Genomic DNA, 23,973 nt, shown 5'->3' with positions numbered 1-23,973 from the left:
ATGGAGACACGGAGAAACAGAGCATGAGTGGCAGAGGGGCAGAGAGAGAGGGAGACACAGAACCCGAAGCAGGCTCCAGGCTCCGAGCTGTCAGCACAGAGCCTGACCTGGGGCTCGAACCCACGAACCGTGAGATCATGACCTGAGCCAAAGTTGGACGCTTAACCGATGGAGCCCCCCAGGCACCCCGACAAATGGGAATCTTAGAGACCCTCCATGTTCTTGCCCCATTCTGGCCCTAGAGCCTTATTTCTCCCATAAATGGTCATTTCTAATCTATTTTTATTTTTATTAATATTATTATTTTAAAATTTTATTTTTTAGAGAGACCAAGCAGGAGAGAGCCAGAAAGAGGGAGACAAGGGATCCGAAGCAGGCTCTGTGCAGTGAGCCCAGAGCCCAGTGCGGGGCTCTCACTCACAGACCGTGAGAACATGACCTGAGCCAAAACCAAGAGTTGGATGCTCAACTGACTGAGCCACCCCGGCGCCCCTCTAATCTATTTTTAAAAATGAGTTTGCTTCTTTATTTCTGTGTACCAGTCACTGTCGCTTAGGATGCCCCGTGACGGCCCTTCTTACTTATGGAAATCCTTACAATCCCCTTAGTGGTCCCTTGTCTGAGAAGTCCTCTTGGATCCTTCTAGTCTGAATGGACCTCTTCCTCTGACCCCACAGAACAAGAGGGCAGCTGCTCTGTCCTCAGCACTCAGCATACCCTGGGGGCATAATAGGTGCTCAGCAGTTCTTTGCTGAATGGATGCCTCTTTAGTCTTTCTTTCCTCCCCTCTCCTCTTCTCCCTCTCTCTGTTTTAGTGTTAGCCACACCACATCTCAGACTTCTTGGCATCTCGTTTTCAAACATGCTTTCCTTTTGTCTTCTGTGACGTGGTCTTTGCTTCCTGGTTGCTGGCGTTGCAAATGCAGTCCCTCTGGAGATAGCTGTATACATGCCAGTTTTTGCAACTGGCTCAGCTTTGGGGCGGGGGTGGGGTGGGGTGGGCAGGGCCTTTGTTCTTGCTTTTTTTTCATAACCCTCAATGCACAGAGCACAATGCCTGGTAATTGAGGGAGTGGGCAGAGAAACCTCCCGAAACTTCTTTGACTGCCTCATGCCTTGGTGTTATTTTTCTTTAGTTTTATGGTTATTTTTGGTTATTGACGTATGATGTACTCACAGTGCAAGTCACCCTTTCAGGTGTACACTTTTATAGTCTTTAAGGTTCGTGTAGTTGTACGGCCACCAGCGTAACCAAGATGGAGAATATCCCCCCCACCCCCGTTCTCTCCTGCTTCTCTGCCTCCTTCCAGTCCTGGGAAATCACTGATATCTGGATAGCTTTGCCTTTTTCTGAATGTCATATATACGGAGTCAGGCAGTATGTGGCTATTTGGGTCTGGTTCCTCGCACTTAGAACCATTATTCCTATTTTGGGATTTGATAACGTGGACCCTAGCCCACACTTTATCTGCACCACCTTTCTGCTAGATGGGCAGGGGGCACGCGGTGGGGTGTGGACGGGTCTGTGTGAACTGCAGGCGTCTGAGTCAGCCCTACCTTTGCAGCCTTGTGAGCGCCTTTTTGGACCCAGGGTCCCAGATGCTTTTTCAAGCCTACGGACGCTCCCTCCCTTCCCGTCCCCCACTGTGGCACCTGGCCCAGGACAGCCTTCTCCCCTGGGTCCTGACCGGTCATGCCCATAGCGGTGGGGGGGCACAGTGGAGGAGGGGAGCCGGGCGGATGGGGTGGGGTGACCACTAAATTCCTCCCTTGGGGAGGGGTTGGGGGTGGGGTGACAAAGGTCAGGCCTCTCCCGGCTAAAACAACAGAAGTGGTTCCAGCTGCCCAACAGCTGGAGGGGGGTGTCTGCTTTCCCTCAGCAGCGTGAAAAGCCCTTTAATCGGGGGCCGTGCTGTTGTTAGGCCCCGCGGTGGAGGTGTGTGGAAGAGCAGACACCAGCGTAGCCGCAGACCCCCCTTCCCTTTGACCTCCCTTATCTCCCCTCCTCCATCTTCCCGCGCCCCCCTCCCAAGCTGCCAGATCGGGACCCTCCTCTGCACCTGTGTAAATGCGGTGGTTGTGGGGTCAAGGAAGGGTGAGCGTGAGCTGGCAGAAATAGGGATGTGGATTTTCCAGGCAGATGACAGATTAGATAGCGGGCGGGTGAGTGACATTTTAATGTGAAATTGCTCTTCGTTCCCAAAGACACAGGCCCTGCGGGGGGTTGGGGGGTGGAGAAGACCAAAGTCCGGCTTTGCTGATGGTGAAGCAAGTGACAAGAGGTGGACAGTCCCTGGTCGGGGAGTAAGAGGCTGAGCTACAAGCTAGACATCTGGAATGTGGTTCTCTACTTTTTGTTCCAGGCACTGGCTCCAGGAGCGGCTTTTTCCCTTTTTCAATAGCACAGTCACCTCCCAGAAACGCTTTGTAGTGCCTGAGTTTTAAAAGCTTGAGCTGGACTTTGACTCCCAAACATGATGGGAAGAACAGCCCTCGGTTAGGAAAGCTCACTTCGCCTGTAGACCCTTCTCCTCTCCTGCCTGCTGAGGGGCCCACGCCAGAGACCCTGGCCCCTGCTACCAGAGCTACCAACAGGCCCCCCCCCGCCGACCCTCCCCAGCCAGCCTCGGGCTCAGCGCTCTACCTTCCGCCAAAGGAGGAAATGTGGTATAGCAGAAGGAGTCTGGCCCTTTAGAGGCAGACACAGAGTGCTCGCCACTTAACTAGCTTGACCCGGCCGGGCCTTGGCTTCCTCCTCATGTATTCGGTCTGTAAGTATTTACTGAGTGCCCACTTTGGGCCAGGCCTCTACTGGGAACTGGGGATCCAGCGGCGTGGCACCCAAACCTTGGCTCGTGAGCAAGAAACATACAATTAAACTGCTGGTTACTTACTTACAGTTGGGACAGACCCCAGTGGGAAGCAGAGGCCGTTAAGGAGACTCAGCACAGGGGTCCCGATCGATTTGGGAAGTCAGTGCCCCAAAGAGGCAGCGCTTGCACTGAGATTGGAAGGATGAATAGGAGGTATGAGGTTGGGGCACAGCTCAGGGGAAGGGCCAGCAAGTCCCAAGGCAGGAAGCGCGCAGCGGGGGCTAACCGTTCCTACCCAGCTGCGGGCACGGGTGTGAGGGGCCTTTACTGTGACACCGACGCAGTATGCACACGGGTAGCGCTCATTCTCCTGCCCATTCCTTCCAAGTAGGCATTTGGAATTGGAGCCGGGAAACTCACCCTTACTTACAATCTTCATTCTGTGGAAAAGTGAATTCAGGGTGCCAGAAATCTGACTTATAAAGGAGTCACTTATACCATTTTGTCATCTGGCTGTTTTTCTTATTCAAGTGCGTGCGTATGGCAGCTGCAGGAAAAAAAAAAACCAAAAACCCAGAGCGGTAATCACATTGGCTGTTAAATTATCAGAGTTTTCTACCTTGACACATTCTCATTTCAGGCTCAGCAGCCCTGGGCCCCTCAGATTACTGCCTAACTTAGGGGAGGGATGACTTATCTGCAGGGTAGTAGGAAGGCTTCGGGATTGGGGTGGGGGAGGGCTGTGTGAAGAGGATTCCTCACTGGGAAGGAGTTGCTTGGCTGCTTAATGATGATATCTGCCATGGGTATATGGGTCCTGTCTTGGCCACTCTGGTACATTCCCTTCAATGTCTTTGTGATTTCTTTTCCTTTAATTCAAGGGGGAAAAGAAATCCTGTGTTTAATGTACAGCTTTCCTTATCTAATAGATGTTCCTTCAGAGGAAAGAAAAGAACAAAGAGCTTACATTACTCCATGCATTTGAGAATTTTAAGCTTTTGGTGGTGGTTGGACAAAGATCTCTTTTTACCGTAAGTGATTTAAAAAAAAAAAAAGGGAGCTTCTCATCCAGGATATGTTTTAGGTAAGGTTTGTTAGACACCAATTCATTCTTCAAACATGTGCTGAACAACTGCTTTAGATCAGGCAGTGTTAGGCCCTGTGCATGTAAAGAGGAACGAGACACAATCCTTCACAGATGCATAAACACACAAATGATGGTGCGGTGTGTTGGTTTGATGGAAGTACACGCCCAATGCAGCAAGAGCTCCAAGGAGCTAATGGTGATGTTTAAAACATGAAGACATTTGCTCTTTGGGATGACAACCTCAGCGCAGTGCGGAATTTGAACCTGAATGGGGAGAAGACATTGGTGGCAGAGTCAAACATCTAGGCAAGTGATAACGGACGGAATAAAGCCGTCCTGGAAGCCACTGGGGGAAGCCTGCTGGAGAGAGAGGCCCAGCCAGTGCCCTAGTTTTTTTTCTGACGCCCCAACTGAGGCACCAGTGAGTGAAGCCCCTGTGGATGTTCCCGCCCCAGACAAGCTCTGTGTCACCTCTGCTGACACCTCATGGAGCAGAAGAATCTCCCAGCTGAGCTCAGCCAATCCATGGACTTGAGAGAAATGATCAGTTGTTTAAAGCCACTAATGTTTAAAGCCATCTGTTGCTTTGCAGCAACAGATAAGTGAAGCAGAAATATGAAAATTCAGTGGCTGAAGCTGTGTCATGCGTCAGGTTACTAAAGCAAACCTCACATCAGTTGAGTTTGGCCTGTGAGTTTTGGATCTGATCTCATAAAAGGGAAAGCCACTTGCTGCTCCAAATTGTGGCCTTCCTATTTCTAGACACAGTGGCTGGGGCACTGCCCGGGCTGTCTAGAACGGCTCCTGCCCCCTCTTCTTCTTCTTCTTTTTTTTTTTTTTTTATGTTTTTTATTTTATTTCTGAGAGAGAGAGACAGCATGAGCAGGGGAGGGTCAGAGAGAGAGGGAGACACAGAATCTGAAATAGGCTCCAGGCTCTGAGCTGGCTGTCAGCACAGAGCCCGATGTGGGGCTCGAACCCATGAACCGTGAGATGATGACCTGAGCCAAAGTCTGACACTTAACCGACTGAGCCACCCAGGTGCCCCCCCCACCCCCTCTTCTATAGCTGGGAAAAATAGGGAGATACACGTGTTACCAGAAAAATGTCGATTTAGAATTTCAGATCCTGGTTAATCCAGCATGGTACAGGTGGAAGTTAAGACTGATTCCATATTATATAGACTTGAACGTCTCCACCCAGATGGAACTTAGGCTGCCTCTGTTGTTCCCTGTATTGTCATGGAAACTTGGCAGTCAGTCAAACCTAACACAGCTTGCGGCATTGGAGTGGTCTCCCAGTGCAAAAAGGTTTGCATTCTACTCCGCTAGAGCCTGTGTGCTTTTCAGACAGAAGGGATTGTTAGTCTGACACCGACTTCATCCACCTCCATCTCTTCTCTGGAGAAGACAGCCCCCAGCCGGTAGCTCACTTTTCCACTAGGAAGGATGAATTGTTTATATGTATTTCAAGGGCTTGTCCTACTTTATAAATGAGAGCAAAACATAAACTGCTGTGTGTTTGCTTTGGAATCATTCACTCCCCAAGGAGAGAGGGTGGGAGTAGCAGATGATTGCAAACTCACAATTGTCCTGGCCCCTTTTGTTTGGTTTCCGTATTGTGCAATCATATTTAGCATAATTGTTTTGTTTTTGTTGTCTTTTGGTTAGGAAGAGGGAAGGGAATGTATGTGAGGATTTTTATGAAAATACTACCCCCTCCCCCACCTCCAGAGGGAAATGGTTCAGGTTTTGTATAGCTGGGGAGACAGCATGCCCCCTCCCTCCCCACCCCCAGCCTAACAACACCAAAAACTTCCTTCAACCATGGCTGCTTTTGAGCCTACAGCAGACGTCTGTGGCTTGGGCATTCAGGTACAGCAGGGTGACTCAGACCCTGAGTTTGGGTCTCTGTTGAGAGAACTGACCCAGACCACAGGCCGGTGCTGGGATCGTGTAGCCTGAACCCCTGACTCCTGCAAGAAGAGAGGAAAAAGCCAACTTTGTGACTTCAGGTAGACTGATGAACTCCTAGGCAGTCCTGTTGTTGACCAGTAAGTCACAAGCTGATCTCACGTCCAGTTTCAAAGTGCAGAAATTATCTGCTTCTTTTTTCCCTTGGTCCAACGAGTCTTAGCTTGGCTCAACTAGGAGAAANGCTGTGCTCTTGAATATGGTGGCCCCTAGCCTCACACGGCTATGCAAATTTAACTAAAATTAAATGCAACCAAAAAGTTCCTCAGTTGCATTAGCTACATTTTAGGGCTTAATTGCCACACGCGGTTTGTGGCTACTTGTTGGACAGCACAGATATAGAACGCATTTGTCATTGCAGACAGTCTTGTCGGACGGTGTGGCTTTTAGCGTCCCCGAGTCCCTAGGATTAAATCTTCTCTGGTCCTGGAGTGTCTTGCCTCATGCTGTACCGCCAGTGTCTGCTTGTCGTCCCCACCCTCAAGTGCAAGCTCACTGGGGGCGGGGCTGTGTTGGTTGTGTTGTTTGCCATGCCTCATGCAGTGCTGGGCTCACAATGCAGGCTTGTTGAGGACAAAAGTAGATGAAAGGATGGCTCAATAAACAGTGTTTGTGGACCTAAAGTAATCCCCTCAGGCTGTGAAGGTCTGGGTGATCACATTAGGGCATAGTCATCCTATTAAAAGTCCATTTTATAGAACCCATTGCCTTTTTTTTTTTAAACAACCACAAATACACACAGTTCCTAAAACAGATGAAAATGAGACACCACAGATGGGCAAGACAGACTTTTAGCAATGGCCCTGTGCTGCCTCGGAACTTTTTACTTGGCCTCAGGGACCAGTAATTTCTAGATGGAACCTTTTGGGAGCCCTTGTGGAGGTGGGAAGGATCTCCATGTGTTGGGGGTAGGTGGGGCTTCCTCCGAAGCTCTTTAACCTGTCTGTTTGCAGACAGAATGTTCTCCTAGTCATTAAGCTGGTCTCTGGCACAGCGGCTGTAGCGTCTCTGTTGGCCCAGAGCAAGCCATTTCCAAACCAAATTTATGGCCTGTAGTTCAATGCCAAGGTGACGCCCACAGCTCTCCTCTCCCGTGAGCTGAGGAAGAGAGAACAGGGCAATCTCTTTGGATTTGAAAAGGAACTTTGTCTTTTTCAATCCCTGCTTTTTAAGGGGAACATAAGCCCCATGAGGCTCTTCTCCCAGGAGGCATCAGGTGATAGGAAGGCAGGTCTGTCTTGTCTGCATCCTTAGCGGTTGGTGGCTGGCACATCGTAGGCTTTTGGTAAATGGTTTTTGACTTTGGGAATCCAGTTTTGCAAGACCATCAGAGCTTCTGTTTGCAGCCTTGCTCTGGAATAATGAAGGGCGGTCTGGGTGTGGTGGAAGCCTGGCCGGAGCCAGGCTGCGGGTGATACTTTTAACATCACACACTGTGCTTCGAGGAGTCACCTGGGCTTTTGTCTCCTCGTCTATAACATCCGGATGTAACTTACTCTGCCTCATAGGCTTATTGTAAAGCTTTAACATATCGTAAGTGATACCCAACTATTAGCTCTTCTTGTTATCGCTCTTAAGACATAAGGTCTGGCTACCAAATCCCTTTGTGACCAAGGATGATGAGTTCCTTGGTTTTCCCAGGCATTAGGAGATACAGAGAGTTCTGTCCTTGTCTGATCATGAGAAAAAAGAGCATGTGTTTCCTTGGCTCCTAATTCCCATGGCAAATTAAGCTAACAAATAAAAACAAGCCTCACTGCGCGTAAGTAGCACGTAGGTCCACAGACGAGGAGACGGTGGTGTGATATCAGCAGTGCCTGCTCTCAGGCGGTCTCAGGGTCACCGGTTGGTGACCTGGAGAAGCCTGGGTGTGAGGACAGCGGTCCCGCCCTCGGGCCAGATGCCGGCTGCTTACCATGCAGAATCACAGAGCCAGGCCTGGCGTCATTTCTGGGCTGCGGACAGGTGATGTGTAGGTCTGGGAGAGCCATCCATCCAGAGCGGGGGAAGAGAGATGTTTGAGACCAGCTTTGCAGGTTGCAGCCACCCATGTCCTGTGTCCATTCAGGAGCCTGTGGCCAGGGCTTCCCAAGCCTGCCTCCTCCAGCTAGACCTTTGGGTCCCAATTTTCCACGGTGCACGGTTGCTTTAGGTGGAGAGAGTTGTAGTGGCAGACGGGTCTGGGTGGGGTAGGAGAGAAAGACCCCCCTCTCAATTTCCGAGACAACTTAAGTTCTGAGGTGGAGCTGGGGCAGGAAGCTGTGGACCACCTCGGCCACTATGTAATCTGGGGTGGGGTAGGGAGGGGAAAGCTCAGAGCATGGGGGTGAGGGAGTGGCCCAGTGACCCCCTGAGGTGGTGGCAGGAGCCTGCCTGCAAGGCCAGGCCTGTCACATTATACCAGCCGCTTTCGAGGTCATGCCGTGTGGGAGATGCTGCTACAGGGATGCCTGAGTGCCCCGGCCTCGCTGGGGATGTATGTATTCCTAGTCTCCTTGTCGTTGTGAGGTTCAAGTTGGGGATTCCATTGTTAATCAGCTCACACAGTTCGTCGTCACAAACTGTATTTAGTGCCACGAAGGAAGAGTGACGTGTGAGAAGTTATTCTAGGGGACCCGGGCTCATCTGTGAGAGTCGGGGAAAGCCTCCTAACAGAGATGACATGAGCTGAAATCTGAAGTAGGGGTGGGAGGGGAGGGAGAAGGCATAGTGTGTCCAGAGCCTGGAGGTAGGAGCAAATGAAGCTCATTTGGTGAACGGAAAGCAGGCTGGTGTGCCTGACCAGTGGTGGGCAAGGTGGGGATGAGGCAGTAAGAGCTGAGGCCAGGGAGGAGACCCCCAAGGTCAGATTCTGCCAGGCCTAGGAGACCGTGTGAAGGTCCTGAGGGGCAATGGGACACCACTCAAGGGCTGCTTCTTCTTCTTCTTTTTTTTTTTTTTCAATGTTTTATTTATTTCTAGGAGAGAGAGAGAGACAGCGTGAGCAGGGGAGGGTCAGAGAGAGAGAGGGAGTCACAGACGGAAACAGGCTCCAGGCTCTGAGCCGGCAGTCAGCACAGAGCCCGACGCGGGGCTCGAACCCCCGAACCGCGAGATCATGACCTNCCGACTAAGCCACCCAGGCGCCCCTTCTTCTTTTTTTTTTTTTAATTAAAAAATTTTTTAAAACGTTTTATTTATTTTTGAGAGAGAGAGAGAGACAGCGTGAGCAGGGGAGGGTCAGAGAGAGAGGGAGACACAGAATCTGAAACAGGCCCCAGACTCTGAGCTGTCAGCACAGAGCCCAACACGGGGCTCAAACCCACGAACCGTGAGATCATGACCTGAGCCAAAGTCCGATGCTCAGCCGACTGAGCCACCCAGGCGCTCCCACTCAAGAGTTTCAAACAGGGTCCACCTGACGGGAGTGAGGCCAAGGGTCCCATGCAGGGTGGAGGTGTGGATGGCACCTCCCCCTTCTGCTATCCTGTCAGCTCAAACTCTCTCCTCTGTGTGGCCACCTGGGAGGCAGGGAGCTTCCTCTGGATATGGCTTCCTATGGTATCGGTTTCACTCCCAGAATACTAGACTGTAGTGTGAGATGCTATCAGGACATTTCCTTCTGGGTTTGGGCAGGAGTCAGGTTGAACCCTTGTGTGTGGGAGCCCAGACGGTCTGTAGGGAAGACAAGTTGCCCTGTCCATCCTGAGGAGGCCTGCATGATTTCAGCCCTCACCTGCTCCCTCCCTGTGCAGAGCACCCAGCATTCAGGCATGAGGTCAGGGTCGCAGGAAGAACTGGTTTTACATTTGGGGGACAGCGTGTGTCCTAGCGGACAGGCTTGGACTCTCCTGGAATTTGGCCAGGGTGGGGTGTGTGTACCTGGTCCTCTCTTGAAGGGAGTGGTACTACTGCCTCTGGACTCCCTCTGCTGTTCTGGAAAAGGGTCAAACTCTCATTTGGTTGTTTTGCACAAAGGGCCTGAAGATACATCAGAAACAGGGGTTGTATTCACACCTCCCTAAACCCTATGAGGTTGGTGTAATTCTTCAGTCAGCTCCAGCGTTACCAATGGCCAGACATGTGCTCACAACATTGCCATGCATTATTGTGGCTATGCATTCTGTCAGCCTGTACTGATGAAGAGCCTTGAGTGGGCTTAGAACTCTGCTCTTTAGGGGTAGAGAAGAGTGGATGCAGCCCATGCAGCCTAATCATGGGTTATTCAACAGAAGCTCATGGATTCTCTGACCCAGTTATTGTTTTCCAGCTGTATCCTATACTTGCTAACAGGGGTTCACTAAAAAAAGGGTTCACGGTCAGATGAATGGGAGATGCATTACCCTACATGCCCCTTGACTTGGTTATCTATTGCTGTGTAACAGGCTACCACAAAATTTGATAGCTTAGTACATCCATTTATTATTATACCTTACAGTTCCATGGATTGACTGGGCTCAGCTGGGTGGTTCTCACTTGGGGTGTCTCATGCCATTATTTTTGTTTATTTTTATTATTTTTATGCAATCAGATGATAGTAGGGGGCGGACTCATCTAATGTCTTCTTCACTCACATCTCTGTGCCTCGGTTGGTTGTGCATTTCTCTCTGCACATGGTTTTGTCTCATGTTAGCTTGGGCTTCCTCATAGCATGGTGGTCTCGGGGCTCCTAGGCTTCTTATGTACTGACTGAGTTCCTCCAGAGTGAGTGTTGTAAGAGGCCTGGGAGGAAACTGTAAAGCTTCATATGACCTTGCTCGAAAGTCCCAAAACATCTTTTCCATAGCATTTTATTGGTCAAATTACTGAGGCTAGTGCAGATTCAAGGGGAACACACAACAGGAAGAGTAGCACACAATTTGCTACGGCCACAATGGGTAAGAATGTATCAAAGATATCAGAGAAGTCCTGCAGGAAAGAAACCTGTTTCACTCAGTATTTCCCAATCTGATTATTATCTTTCTAAAAAATTTTTTTTAACGTTTATTTATTTTGGGGAGACAGAGAGATAGGGTGTGAGCAGGGGAGGTGCAGAGAGAGAAGGAGACACAGAATTGGAAGCAAGCTCCAAGCTCTGAGCTGTCAGCACAGAGCCCAATGTGGGGCTCGAACTCACGAACTGCAAGATCATGACCTGAGCGTATGTCAGCCGCTTAACCAACTGAGCCACCCAGGCACCCCTGATTATTATCTTTTTAAATCAGGAAATCCTTTTCTCATAGAAAATCACTTGTTTCTGCCAGAGAGCGATGGGCAGAAATTGAAGGGTGGTGGAGTTGGGTCTCACTACTCCTTTCTAATAAATGCAGCTCCCCAAAGCTGGAATGTAGAGATTGCTAGTGAGTTGCTGATTCGGGAAAGTCCCCAAACAGGGGTCATGTGACCACATGCAAGGATAGAGAGGCTGAATATCCAGGTGGCGAAAGCTTTGATTTGACTTCTGACTGATCTAGGTTCAAATCCATCACTTATAGCTGTGTAACATTGGACAAGTTACCTCTTTCTGGCTTGAGTTTCTTTATGTACAGAATAAATAGTTCCTATTTCATAGGGCTGTTGTGAGGATTAATGAGATCCTGCCTGTGAATGACTTAGCACAGCATGCTTTCCTTGGTTAGACTCTGTGACTGCTCAGTTCCCTTCTACTTCTAGGGTTTAATAACTTTGGGTTTATTCTGGACTTGCTCCCCAAGGCGAACCAGCATTGTAAGGCATGGCCCCTCCCCTATTTTTCTTGCAAAACTAACCTCTATACTCTTTCACTTTTCTCCCACCTAGTTCCTCATAAGTGACCGTGACCCTCAGTGCAACCTCCACTGCTCCAGGACTCAGCCCAAACCCATCTGTGCCTCTGACGGCAGGTCCTACGAGTCAATGTGTGAGTACCAGCGAGCCAAGTGCAGAGACCCGACCCTGGGTGTGGTACATCGCGGTAGATGCAAAGGTGAGTGTGTGCACGTTCGCCTAGCAGAAAAGGAACTCCCAGGCCCCATGGCTCCCTGCATGACATGCTTGCCACAGGGGAGGCTCAGAATGAGTCTGTTCATTTTGTTCGCCACTGTCCATCCACCCTCCCACCAGGGAATATGGGAAGGAGGACTGGCCTATTTGAAGGAATGAGTACTTCTCCGTCTTTCCAACACTTGCCACCAGGCTAGGGCTTAGAACGATGTGCTACTATCTGGCTAGTGCCATTTATTTTTATTTTTTATTTTCGTAAACGGAGATGCTTAAAATGGCAAGACGTTATTGTTGGCTCCTGGATAGGGATTCCAAATGGTTGGCCAATAGATGTGTTTTGTTTGGGCTGCTCGCATGTTTAAAAATATTAAAAACATTTGAGACAACATTTTAGAATTGAGAGATTCAACATAAAAATCTGGAGTTTTGTACTTCTCATAAATAATTGGGAGCTCTGGTACTGTTAGGTCTGTGTTCCCTCCCACAGGGAGCCACATGGCTAGATCTGAGTAGCAGCTTCCTCCTCTCAAGGGAAGCCCATTCTCCACTTTGCCGAAGTCCCCAGCACTCCCTGCAGTGTCTCCAAGCTGAGTGCCATTCTTTGTACACCCAGTTCAGTGCCCTAATTTACATCACTTTCCTAGGCCCTGTGGAGACTGGAGTTTGTGATTTGATCAGCGCTGGGCTGCGTAGAGCTGTTGTAGGAAATGGCATGAGACTGAGCAAGTTGCCCTAGAGCTTCTGGTCTTCCAGAGAAAGTGCTCCCAATTCTTGACCTATAAAGCATCTTTGAGACCCCTTGGGCTTGCAAGTTTTTTAATAAGCCCGGCGAAAGATAATAGAGGTGAAATATTTTTTCCCCTGGTTGGGGGGTGGGTGTGGCTGAAGGTACTTGGGAGAAAAGAATAAGCAGAGTCTGGTATAAATACCCCTCCCTGGCTTTTCTAAGATTAAGATTAAGAGGACGATGAGGCCGAGCAGCACTTATGCGCCACTAGCCACTGCCTATGTGTTGTGGGAAAATCCAGTTGCTCGTATGTGGGCTCACCCACAGGCGGAGAGCTTTCCACTCAGCATTCCTAGTGCCAGGCGGCCATTTTGTCCCGTGGGTCCTGCGTGGATCCAGGTGAAGTATGAAATACGCTCCTTGTCTCCTCTTATAGACGCTGGCCAGAGCAAGTGTCGCCTGGAGCGGGCGCAGGCCCTAGAGCAAGCCAAGAAGCCCCAGGAGGCAGTGTTTGTCCCGGAGTGCAGCGAGGATGGCTCTTTTACCCAGGTGAGGCCTTGGCCACGTCTCTTAGCCCCATTTCCTGGACTGAGGCCGAGGGGAGGCGCTTGAGAGTGGGAGGGCCCCTCAGAGCCTTTGCTTTCTGGGAAACAGCTGAGGGCTCTTTGACACCTTCTGGTGCTACCTTCTGGTGTCTGCGTTCCCCTTCCCGGGCCCTCCGTGCCACCCTTTGCCAGCTGGCAGTGGGTCCTGAGAAGGGGCATGGAAATCTGAGCCAGGAAACTGGCATTGCTTGGTCCCCATCCTCCCTGCTGGCTGTCTCCATTTTTCTCTTCTGTCAAATGCAGGCTGATTATTTTTCTTAGCCCTGCCAGTTTCCATGGGCAACCCCTGGTAATCCCTTCACTGTTTATTTCTACCCCTGCTGCACTCCCCTTCTTCCTACCCCGAGTCCTTGAAGGAAGCAGTGCTCCCGTTGAGTACACATTGTACCATGGTTCTTGGCGTGAATGTGTGTGCGTGCGTGTGCATACGTGCGTGCACCTGGATTTTAACATTTCTTTTCAGGCAGTCCCACCTCTCATCCTGCATTGTCTTCAGGTTAGTGCTTTGTGTAAAAGTAACTTTGGCTATGTTGATGTTGGCACAACTATTTCTAAAGCAGGCAGCATGGGGACAGTGGGCTGCCCCTTTACAAAGCTTTTGGGCTGGATGGGGGACGTCGTCTGGGGGGTGGGAGGCAGCTGGATGAAGGTGTTGTGGGGGTGAAAGTAGGGAAGGGTGCTGGACGAGGGCGAGTCAGCCACATGTTTGGGGATGATCATGGTGCCTGCTTCTCTCTGTGGAACAGGGCAGCATTTGGGGGAGTCCCACTATCTTGGGGTTGGAAACAGACACTTCAGGGGTTTCAAAGCTTCTCTGTAATTCTGGAATCAAGGGGGCAAAGGGTGTAGCCTGGCCTTTGGTTTCATGGGTTTCATGTTTCTTTTCAGGGCTGGGCCTGGGGATTGCTGATTTCAGACTGATGCTTGTTGGGGTAGAGGCATGGAGGGGTGGTGGGGAAGGGTCTGGGCATCGTATTTTTTAAATGTTTGTTTATTTATGTATTTAGAGACTGTGCATATGAGCAGGGGAGGGGCAGAGAGAGAGGGAGAGAAAGGATCCCAGGCAGGCTCCTAGCTGTCAGCTCAGAGCCCGCCACGGGGCTTGAACCCATGAACCATGAGATCATGACCTGAGCTGAAACCGAGAGTCAGACACTTAACCAACTGAGCCTAGGCATCATATTTGCTAAAGTTCCTCACCAATTCAAACATTCGGCCAGGATTGAGAGCTGCTAGCTTAAACTGACCTTCGCTGTCGACACTTTGAGAGGCGCCCTTCTTCATTTTCTCACGTAAGCCTCACGGCGGGCCTGTGAGGCAGGTGTTGGTTTCCCCATTTACAGGGACAAGAAGTGCCAGAGCTGGGATTCGCACTCAGACCCTGCTAGCCCCCACGTCTCCCTGGTCCTCCAGGGTAACCTGACAGCTGTCAGGGAGGCTCTGAGTGGGGATGCAGGAAGGCAGTCTCATGCTGTGGTTCACACGCGGGTCCTGGAGCCACACCGCCCCGTGTGAGTCCCAGCCCTCCGCCTCAGGCGAGTCACGGAGCTTCTCCGGGCGTCAGTGTCCTTCTGTGAGAAACGAAGATTATGATCTCCGTTATTATCATATCTAATCATAGTAATTACACTATACATCTTATTACATGTTACTATCGTTATTACCATTATTAGTGAGAGTCACTATAGCGTACCTCATAGGGCTGGGGTGAGGATTGAATACGTGCATGTGCACACGACCCTTGGAACACACAAATGCATCGAAATGTTTTGCATTTTCGTGATCATGACTCCCATCTCTACTCTGGTTCTACTCGTGTCTTCCCGAGGTGTTATGGTGATGTCACAGAAGGAAAATGAAACCTTTTGCTGAGCCTCCCCCTCCTCAATGTTTTATTTATTATGTCTTCTGGTGAAAAGAACGCAGGTGATGTTTGCGTATGTATTTGAAACTGCACTGCTGGGAATTCACCTGCTGGGGAAGATAATCAGACCTCTCTTGACTAGTTTGGGGCCCAGCTGGGGGTAGAGGTTATAGGGAGGAGGCGGAGTTGATGGCCATCAACTTCCCCCTTTCTCTAGGACTGTGTCATCTCCAGTGTGTTGCTCATGAGAAGGTTGACCCCTGCCCTCCCGGCTCTGAAGTGTCCGCTGCCTCGTGACAGACAGCTGCTGGCCAGCTTTTGTTTTGGCAAGGCCAGTCCAGACCAGGTGGTGTTGGCCGGAAAGGAACTTCCAGATTAGTCGGGGCAGAATTGCTCAAAGAGAGGGCCTCTGAAGTTCAGCAGAGTTTGGATAGACAGTCGAGAACCCCTTTATTTGTTTGACACGCTAAGCACTGCCATGTGTCTGCTGGCCCGAGGCTGGCTCGCCCCGGTGGGCAGCCAGGCAGCCAAATGGCCCACCCGTCCTCGTTACAGTGATTGAAATGGATGTGCTCTTTCCCTTGATCAAAGACACGGCGATAACTTCACAAAACGAGGCTGCCTCTTTGAGTGTGCTTCAGTCGCATCGACAGGCTGCCTGAAGGCTGTGAGACAAAATGCTTTCTCCCTCCCCCAGCCTCCACCGTCCCTTAGCCGCACTTTTTTTGTTTTGTTTTGTTAAGACCCAAATCCAGCGACCAGCTGTGTTGCTTTAATATTCTTTAGAATATTGATATGCGCGCATCCTGATGTTATTACCATATTTTAGCCCTGTGACTTATTACGCAGGACTGTGCTCTTGAAGTTTATGGAGGGAGTGAGGGGGACCCTAATGGGACTGGATTTGTTTGGCATGGGACACAGCTTGGGACCACATGAGTTGGTTGGTTTTAATGGAGTTCATGTGCAATGTGGCGGTCTCTGTTCTCTTCTTTGTTTTCCCTGTGTTCTTTGTGTACCCCCCACCCCCCACCCCAGCTTAACACAGCAGGGTGGTGCACATTAGGTCACATGTGCCTCTTAAGAACCTTGATACATAGCCTACACCCCAAATGCTAGGAGTGGAGCCCAAACATTCTAAGCTCCCCAGGTGATGATAGCGTTTGGTCAAGGTTTTGAATGACCTGCTGTTGGAAGGACTTCATCACTCTTGTTCTTGATGACATCATTGGAATGTGGAGTTAAGGCTCTCCGGTGACCTGCTGAGTAAGGCTGGGAGTTAGTTAAGCGCTTTGTCCTTTCCTGTGGCCTTATCTGTTTTCTCTTCTGGGTGTCAGGAACGTAATCCCTGACATCTGTTCTGCCAAGTCCTCTGCCAAGCAGTTGTCTGGTGCCCAAACTGATTAACTGGAAGCCCAGCCCATAGCAGAAGGGGATTGGGTTAGCACCACCAGGAAATGTTGGCCGGAGTTTGTCAAGCATGTGCATCACTGAGTAGTAATGATCTACTCTACTGAGTGTTACTTGGTGCCAGGCACTGCGTTTTACACCCATTAATCTTCACTGGAACCCTTTGAGGTAGTTACTAATACCCTTATTTATAAAGGAAAACTAAATTTCAAAGAGGTTGAATAACTGGTTCAAGGTCACTGCACTAGAAAGGATTTGTACCCAGGCCTACCTAATTTCAAGGCCTGTGCTTTTGACTTTTTTATGCTATAAAAGTGGCCTTGATGCGTATGTAATTCATTTGCATCACCATTGTTATTCTAGAAGTCCCCACTGTGGTGCTGGTGATCAATCGATAAAGAAAAAAGAAAAGAAAAGGAAAGAAAGAAAGAAAGAAAGAAAGAAAGAAAGAAAGAAAGAAAGAAAGAAAGAAAGAAAGAAAGAAAGAAAGAAAGAAAAAGAAAGAGGAAAAAGAAAAAATCCTTTTGATTATGGAAATCTTCAAATGTACAAAAAAGAAATAATAGTATAATGAACTCCATGTATCTGTGACCCAGCTTCAACAATAATTAACATGTGGCCGATTCTGTTTCACTTCTGCCTCATTTTTATCACACGTTGCAAATGGGATTGCTTCAAAGCAAATCCCAGACAGTGTTTTTTCATCGCAAACATTTTGGAGACCCTCAAACATTTTCATCTCAAACATGCACCGTGTGCTGGGTGGCACAGAGGGTTTAAGAAATGTCATGACTTGTGCCTTCAAGGAGCTTATGTGCAGAAACCATATGAGACCCAATAATAAAGTAGCTGGGTATACAAGACCATGCATGTACAACTGGTTGTATTTCAAACGCCTATTTACAAGTCAGTAATCTGGAATTCTGACCACATTTTATTGTTGAGAAAATAAGTGCCAGTTAAACATTTCTGAACATAAAACCTTAACCAAAATTAAAACACAAATGACATATATTATCCTTAATGACAAATGGCTAGCATATAAAGAATTCTTACACACCAGAAAGAAGGAGATCCTAATAGAAAAGCAGGCAAGAGATAACCAGCCAGTAGCCACACAGTAGCAACAAATAGCCAATGAGTGAATATGAATCCTGTCACTTTTCTTAGTAATTAAAGAAATACAAACTTAAAAAAATAATGTAATTTTGCTTACCAAGTTGGTAAAAATTGGAGAAAAGATAGTAATATTCAGGCTTGAATACTATTAACTAGTGAGGATGACTAAAGGGAAAAAAAAACTATCCCCACTTTGTAGATTGGAAAGTAAATTGGCATTGGCATTTCGTGGGATAATTTTGCAATATGGGTCAGAAGTCCTTGTTTGTGCCTACATCTTGTGCCTATGCTTCCACTTGTAGGAATTTATTCTAAGGAAACCATTAAAAATCTGCACAAATACTTAGCCACAAGGATTTTTATCTAAGTCCTGCTTACAGTAACAAACATTTGGAAACAATCTAAAAGTCCAGTAATAGAGAATTATGTAAACAAATTAGATATAATTTATATGCAATTCATAGCTGCCATACTTTGCAGCTAGTAAGATGATGTGTTACAGAGGCTCATTTTATGTTGTGGGTGTATGTAGGTATTTAGGGACTTCATTAATCAAATACTTTAAAATAGGTATATTTTCGTTTTGTTCTAAATAGAAAAGTTATACTTACCTTTGTAAGAGAAGAATTCTGATAACACAGAAGGACATAAAGTAAAAAAGTAGAGCCAATGACCTCATTTCCATGAAAGGGGCCACAATTGAGTCTCTAACCCTACAGTTTTTTTCCTTTGTGCATAATTATCTTTTAGGACACAAATGGTATAATATATGTCTTTTAATATCATTTTCTTAGACTAATCACATTGTGGACTTATTTCCAGGTTAATTACGTATAAATCTACCTAAAGTGAAAAATGTTATTGAAGTGTAATTGGCATACCATTACCATGTTATATTAGTTTCAGGTGTACAACATCGTGATTCAACTTTTGTACACATTGTGAAATGATCATCTCAATCATCTAGTTACCATCTGTCACGATACACATTTAATATAGTATTATTAGTTATATTCCTTATGCTCTACATTACATCCTCATGACTTATTTATTTTATAACTGGAAGTTTGTACTTCTTGTTCCCTTTATCTGTTTCACACCTGCCAATCCCTCTCCCCTCTGGGAACCACCAGTCTGTTCTCTATATCTGGGTTTTGTTTTGTTTTGTTTTTTAGACTCTACATATAAGTGAAATCATGCAGTATTTGTCTTTCACTGTCTGACTTACTTCACTTAGCATAATACCCTCAAGATTCATCCATGTTGTCACAATTGGCAATATTTTATTCTTTTTTTTATGGCTGAGTGGTATTCCATTGCATGCACGTGCGCGCGCGCGCGCACACACACACACACACACCATGTTTTCTTTATCCATTCATCTATTGTTGAACCCTTATATTGTCTTCATTTCTTGGCTATTGTAAATAATGCTGCAGTGAACGTAAGGGTGCTTATATCTTTTTGTATTAGTATTTTCATTTTCTTTAGATAATACCCAGAAGTGGAATTATTGGATTATATGATAGTTCTATTTTTAATTTTTTAAGAACCTCCACACTATTGGTGGTTCAGCAATATACATTCCCACCAATAGAGCATGAAGGTTCCCTTTTCTCCATCTCCTTGCCAATGCTTGGTATTTCTTATCTTTTTTATACTAGCCATCCTGACTAATATCTCATTGTGGTTTTGATTTTCATTTTCCTGACAATTAGTGATATTGAATATCTTTTCATGTATCTGTTGGCCATCTGTATGTCTTCTTTGTAAACATGTCTATTCAGATCTTCTGTCCATTTTTAAACTGGATTGTGTTTTTTGTTAAGTTGTATGAATTTTTAAATTTTTTTTAATGTTATTATTTCTGAGAGAGAGAGAGAGAAGTGTGAGCAGGGGAGGGTCAGAGAGAGAGAGACACACACACACACACACAAACAGAATCTGAAACAGGCTCCAGGCTCTGAGCTAGCTGTCAGCACAGAGCCCAACGTAGGGCTCGAACCCACAAACCATGAGATCATGACCTGAACCGAAGTCGGACGCTTAACCGACTGAGCCACCCAGGCGCCCCGAGTTGTATGAATTTTTTATATATTTGGATATTAACATGTTATTGAATATATAGGTTGTCTTTTCATTTGGTTGATGGTTTTCTTCTTTGTGCAGAAGCTTTTTAGTTTGATATAGTCCCATTTGTCTATTTTTGCTTTTGTTTCTCTTGCCTTTGGGGTCAGATCCAAAACAAAACAAAAAACAAAAACAAACAAAAACCCCAAAATGAAACATTGCTAAGACTTANATAGGTTGTCTTTTCATTTGGTTGATGGTTTTCTTCTTTGTGCAGAAGCTTTTTAGTTTGATATAGTCCCATTTGTCTATTTTTGCTTTTGTTTCTCTTGCCTTTGGGGTCAGATCCAAAACAAAACAAAAAACAAAAACAAAAACCCCAAAATGAAACATTGCTAAGACTTCTGTCAAGGAGCTTGTTGCTTATGTTTTCTTATTGCTTATGTTTTCTTCTAGGAGTTTTATGGTTTCAGGTCTTACATTCAAGTTTTAACCCATTTTGAGTTTATTTTGGTATATGGTGTAAAATAGTGGTCCAGTTTCATTCTTTTCCATGTGGCTGTCCAATTTTCCCAATTCTACTTATTGAAGAGACTGTCCTTTCCTCTTTGTATACTCTTGCCTCCTTTGTCATATATTCATTGACCATTTAGGCGTAGGTTAATTTCTGGGCTCTTGATTCTGGTCCATTGGCTTATGTGTCTGTCTGTTTGAATGCCAATACCATACTCTTTTGATTACCATAGCTTTGTAGTATAGTTTGAAATCTGGGAGCATGATACCTCTGACTTTGTTCTTTCATAAGATTACTTTGGCTATTCAGGGGCTTTTAAGTTCCATACAAATTTTATAGTTATCTGTTCTAGTTCTGTGAAAAATGCCATTGGAATTCTGAAAAGGATTGCATTGGATCTGTAGATTGGTTTGGGTAGTGTGGACATTTTAACAATATTCATTCTTGTAATCCATGAGCACAAAATATCTTTGCATTTATTTGTGTCTTTCTCAATTTCTTTCTTTAATGTCTTACAGTTTTCAGTGTATAGGTCTTTCACCTCCTTAGTTAAATTTATTTGTAAATATGTATTCTTTTTGAAGCAATTATAAATAGGATTGTTTTCTTGATTTCTCTTTCTAACATTTTGTTATTAGTGCATGGAAACACAACAGATTTTTTTAATATTAATCTTGTATTCTTCAACTTTACAGAACTCATTTATTAGATTTAACAGCTTTTTGGTGGAAGCTTTAAGGTCTTCCATCTATAGTATCTATAGTATCATGTCATCTGCAAATACTGAAAGTTTTACTTCTTCTTTTCCTATTTAGATGGCCTAAATTTCTTTTCCTTGCCTAATTATTGTGCCTAGGATTTCCAATACTATGTTGAATGAAAGCGGGGAGGATGAGGCTCCTGGTCTTAGAGGAAAAGCTTTCGGCTTCTCATTATTGAGAATAATATTAGCATTGAGTTTGTCATATATGGCCTTTATTATGTGGAAGTACATTCACTCCATATCCACTTTGTTGAGAATTTTAAATCATACATCAATGTTGAATTTTGTCAAATACCTTTTCTGTATCTATTGAGATGATCATATCATTTTTATCTTTCATTTTGTTAATGTGCTGTATCACTTTGATTTGTGGATATCAAACTATCCTTGCATCCCTGGAATAAATCCCACCTGATCATGGTGTATGATCCTTTAATGTATTGTTCAATTTGGTTTCCTGATATTTTGTTGAGGACTTTTGCATCTATCTTCTTCAGGGATATTGGCCTTTACTTTTCTTCTATTGTTATTGTCCTTGTCTGGTTTTGGTATCACAGTGATGCTGGCCTCATACAATGAGTTTGGGTGTGTTCCCTCCTCTTCATCTTTTTGTAAGAGTTTAAGAAGGATAGGTATTTAAAAGAAATGTTTTTTAATGTTTTATTTATTTCTGAGAGAGAAAGAGACAGTGTGAGCAGGGGAAGGTCAGAGAGAGAGGGAGACACAGAATCTGAAGTAGGCTCCAGGCTTGAGCTGTTAGCACAGAGCCCGACACGGGGCTCGAACCCACGAACCATGAGATCATGACCTGAGCCGAAGTCGGATGCTTAACTGACTGAGCCACCCAGGTGCCCCAAGAAGGAAAGGTATTAAATCTTCTTTGAATGTTTAGTAGAGTTTGCCAGAAAAGCCATCTGGTCCTGGACTTTTGCTTCTTGAGAGCATTTTGCTTACTGATTCAGTATCCTTGCTAGTGATCAGTCTGTTTAGATTTTCTATACCTTCTTGATTCAGTTTTAAAAGATGATATATTTTTAGGAATTTATCCCTTTCTTCTAGTTCGTCAAATTTGCTGGTATGCTGTTGTTCATAGTAGTCTCTTATAATCCTTTGTATTTCTGTGGTATCTGTTGTAACTTCTCTTTCATTTTTTATTTTATTTATTTGAATTCTTCCTCTTTTTTTCTTGGTAAGTCTAGCTGAAGGTTTGTCAATTTTATTTATTTTTTTCAAAGGACCAGTTCTTAGTTTCACTGATCTTTTCTATTGCCTTTTTATTCTCTGTTCTATTTAGTTCTGCTTCGTTTGTTCTTTTTCTAGTGCCTTCAGGTGTAAAGTTAGATTAGTCATTTGAGATTTTTCTTGTTCCTTGAGGTAGACCTGTATTGTTATGAACTTCCCTCTTAGAACCACTATAGCTGCATCCATGGATTTTGCTATGTTGTTTTTTTGTTCTAATTTGTGTTTAGGTTTTTTTTCTTCTTTGATTTTTTTTCTTGTGACCTAGTACTTGTTCAGTAGCATGGTGTTTAATCTCAAAGTATTTGTGATTTTTACAGTTTTCCTCTTGTAATTGATTCTTAGTTTTATACCATTTTGGTCAGAAAAGATGCTTGAATGATTTTAATTTTCTTCAGTTTATTGAGATTTGTTTTGTGGCCTAACATGTGATTTATCCTGTGGAATGTTCTATGTGCACTTGAGAAGAATGTGTATTTGCTGCTTTGGGGTGGACTGTTATATATATATCTATTAAGTTCATATGGTCTAATGTGTCATTTATGGCCATTGTTTCCTTATTAATTTTCTGCCTAGATGATCTATCCATTCACATAAGCTGCTATTCTTGTATTGCTGTTTATTTTCCGCCTTTATGTCTGTTAATATTTGCTTTATATATATTGGTGCTTTATGTTTGGTGCAAAAATATTTATAAATGTTGTGTCTTTTTGCTAGATTAATCTCTTTATCATTATGTAATGCCTTTCTTTGACTTTTATTTCACTGTCTATTTTAAAGTCTTTTGTTGGATCTAAGTATTGCTATACCAGCTTTCTCTTGGTTTTCATTTACATGGAAGGTATGTTTCCATCCCTTCACTTTTAGTGTGTGGGGGTATGTGTGTGTGTGTCCTTACTTCTGAAGTGAGTCTTTTGTATATAGGCAGCATGTAGATGGGTCTTGTTGTTATTGTTGTTGTGTGTTTTTTTAAGTCCATTCAACCACTCTATGTCTTTTGTTTGGAGAATTTAGTTCATTTACATTTAAAGTACTTATTGACAAGTATGTAATTATTGCCATTTTGTTAATTGGTTTTTTTGGCTGTTGTTTTAGTTTCTCTCTGCCCTTTTTTCTCTTCCCTTGTGGTATGATGTCTTTCGTATTATGTTGAGATTCCTTTCTCATTTTCTTTTGTGTATTACTGTAAGTTTTGCCTTGCGGTTACCACAAGGTTTACATATAACATTCTATGTAGGTAACAGTCTATTTTAGGCTGATAGCAACTTGAATTTGAATACATTTCAAAATTCTATATTTTTACTACACCCTCCCTTAAGGTTGTACATTTTTGACATTACATTTTACTTCTTTTCATTTTATATATCTTATAACTAATGTAGTTTTAGGTAATTTGACTACTTTTGCCTTTTAACCTTCATAGTAGCTTTATTAGTGATTTATCCACTACCTTTACTATATATTTACCTTTTCTAGTGAGATTTTTACTTTTGCATTTTTTTGTTGTTAATTAGTGCCATTTACTTTCAGCTTAAAGAAGTTTCTTTAACATGTCTTGTAACGCTTCCTTAGTGGTGATGAATTCTTTTAGCTTTTGTTTATCTGGAAGACTTTGTCTCTTCACTTCTGAATGCTAATCTTGCCAGGTAGACTATTTGTGTTTGGAAGTTGCTGAAAAATCTGCTCATAGCCTTATGGGGTTTCCTTTGTGTATAACATGTTGTTTTTCTCTTGCTGCTTTCAAGATTCTCTCTTTAATTTTTGATATTTTAATTATAATGTGCCTTGGCATGTATCTCTTTGGGTTCATTTCATTTGGAACCCTCTGGGCTTCCTGGACTTGGATGTC

General features: G+C 45.2%; 1 protein-coding gene across 1 annotated transcript in view; it reads left to right on the top strand.

Moving 5' to 3' along the window:
- The window catches only part of SMOC1 (SPARC related modular calcium binding 1), a 150,871-nt gene that overhangs the window by 59,167 nt on the left and 67,731 nt on the right, over positions 1-23,973 (top strand). Inside the window, exons 3-4 of the mRNA XM_077767214.1 lie at positions 11,631-11,796; positions 12,977-13,089. Coding sequence (XP_077623340.1) covers positions 11,631-11,796; positions 12,977-13,089 — 279 coding nt within the window. The remainder of the gene's footprint in view (positions 1-11,630; positions 11,797-12,976; positions 13,090-23,973) is intronic.

This window comes from Crocuta crocuta, unplaced genomic scaffold (genome assembly GCF_008692635.1).
Source record: "Crocuta crocuta isolate KB4526 unplaced genomic scaffold, BGI_CrCroc_1.0 scaffold55, whole genome shotgun sequence".
In the NCBI taxonomy this organism is placed as follows: Eukaryota; Metazoa; Chordata; class Mammalia; order Carnivora; family Hyaenidae; genus Crocuta; species Crocuta crocuta.
The sequence above is the reverse complement of the archived record's forward strand: the minus strand, read 5'-3'. Positions and strand labels throughout refer to the sequence as shown.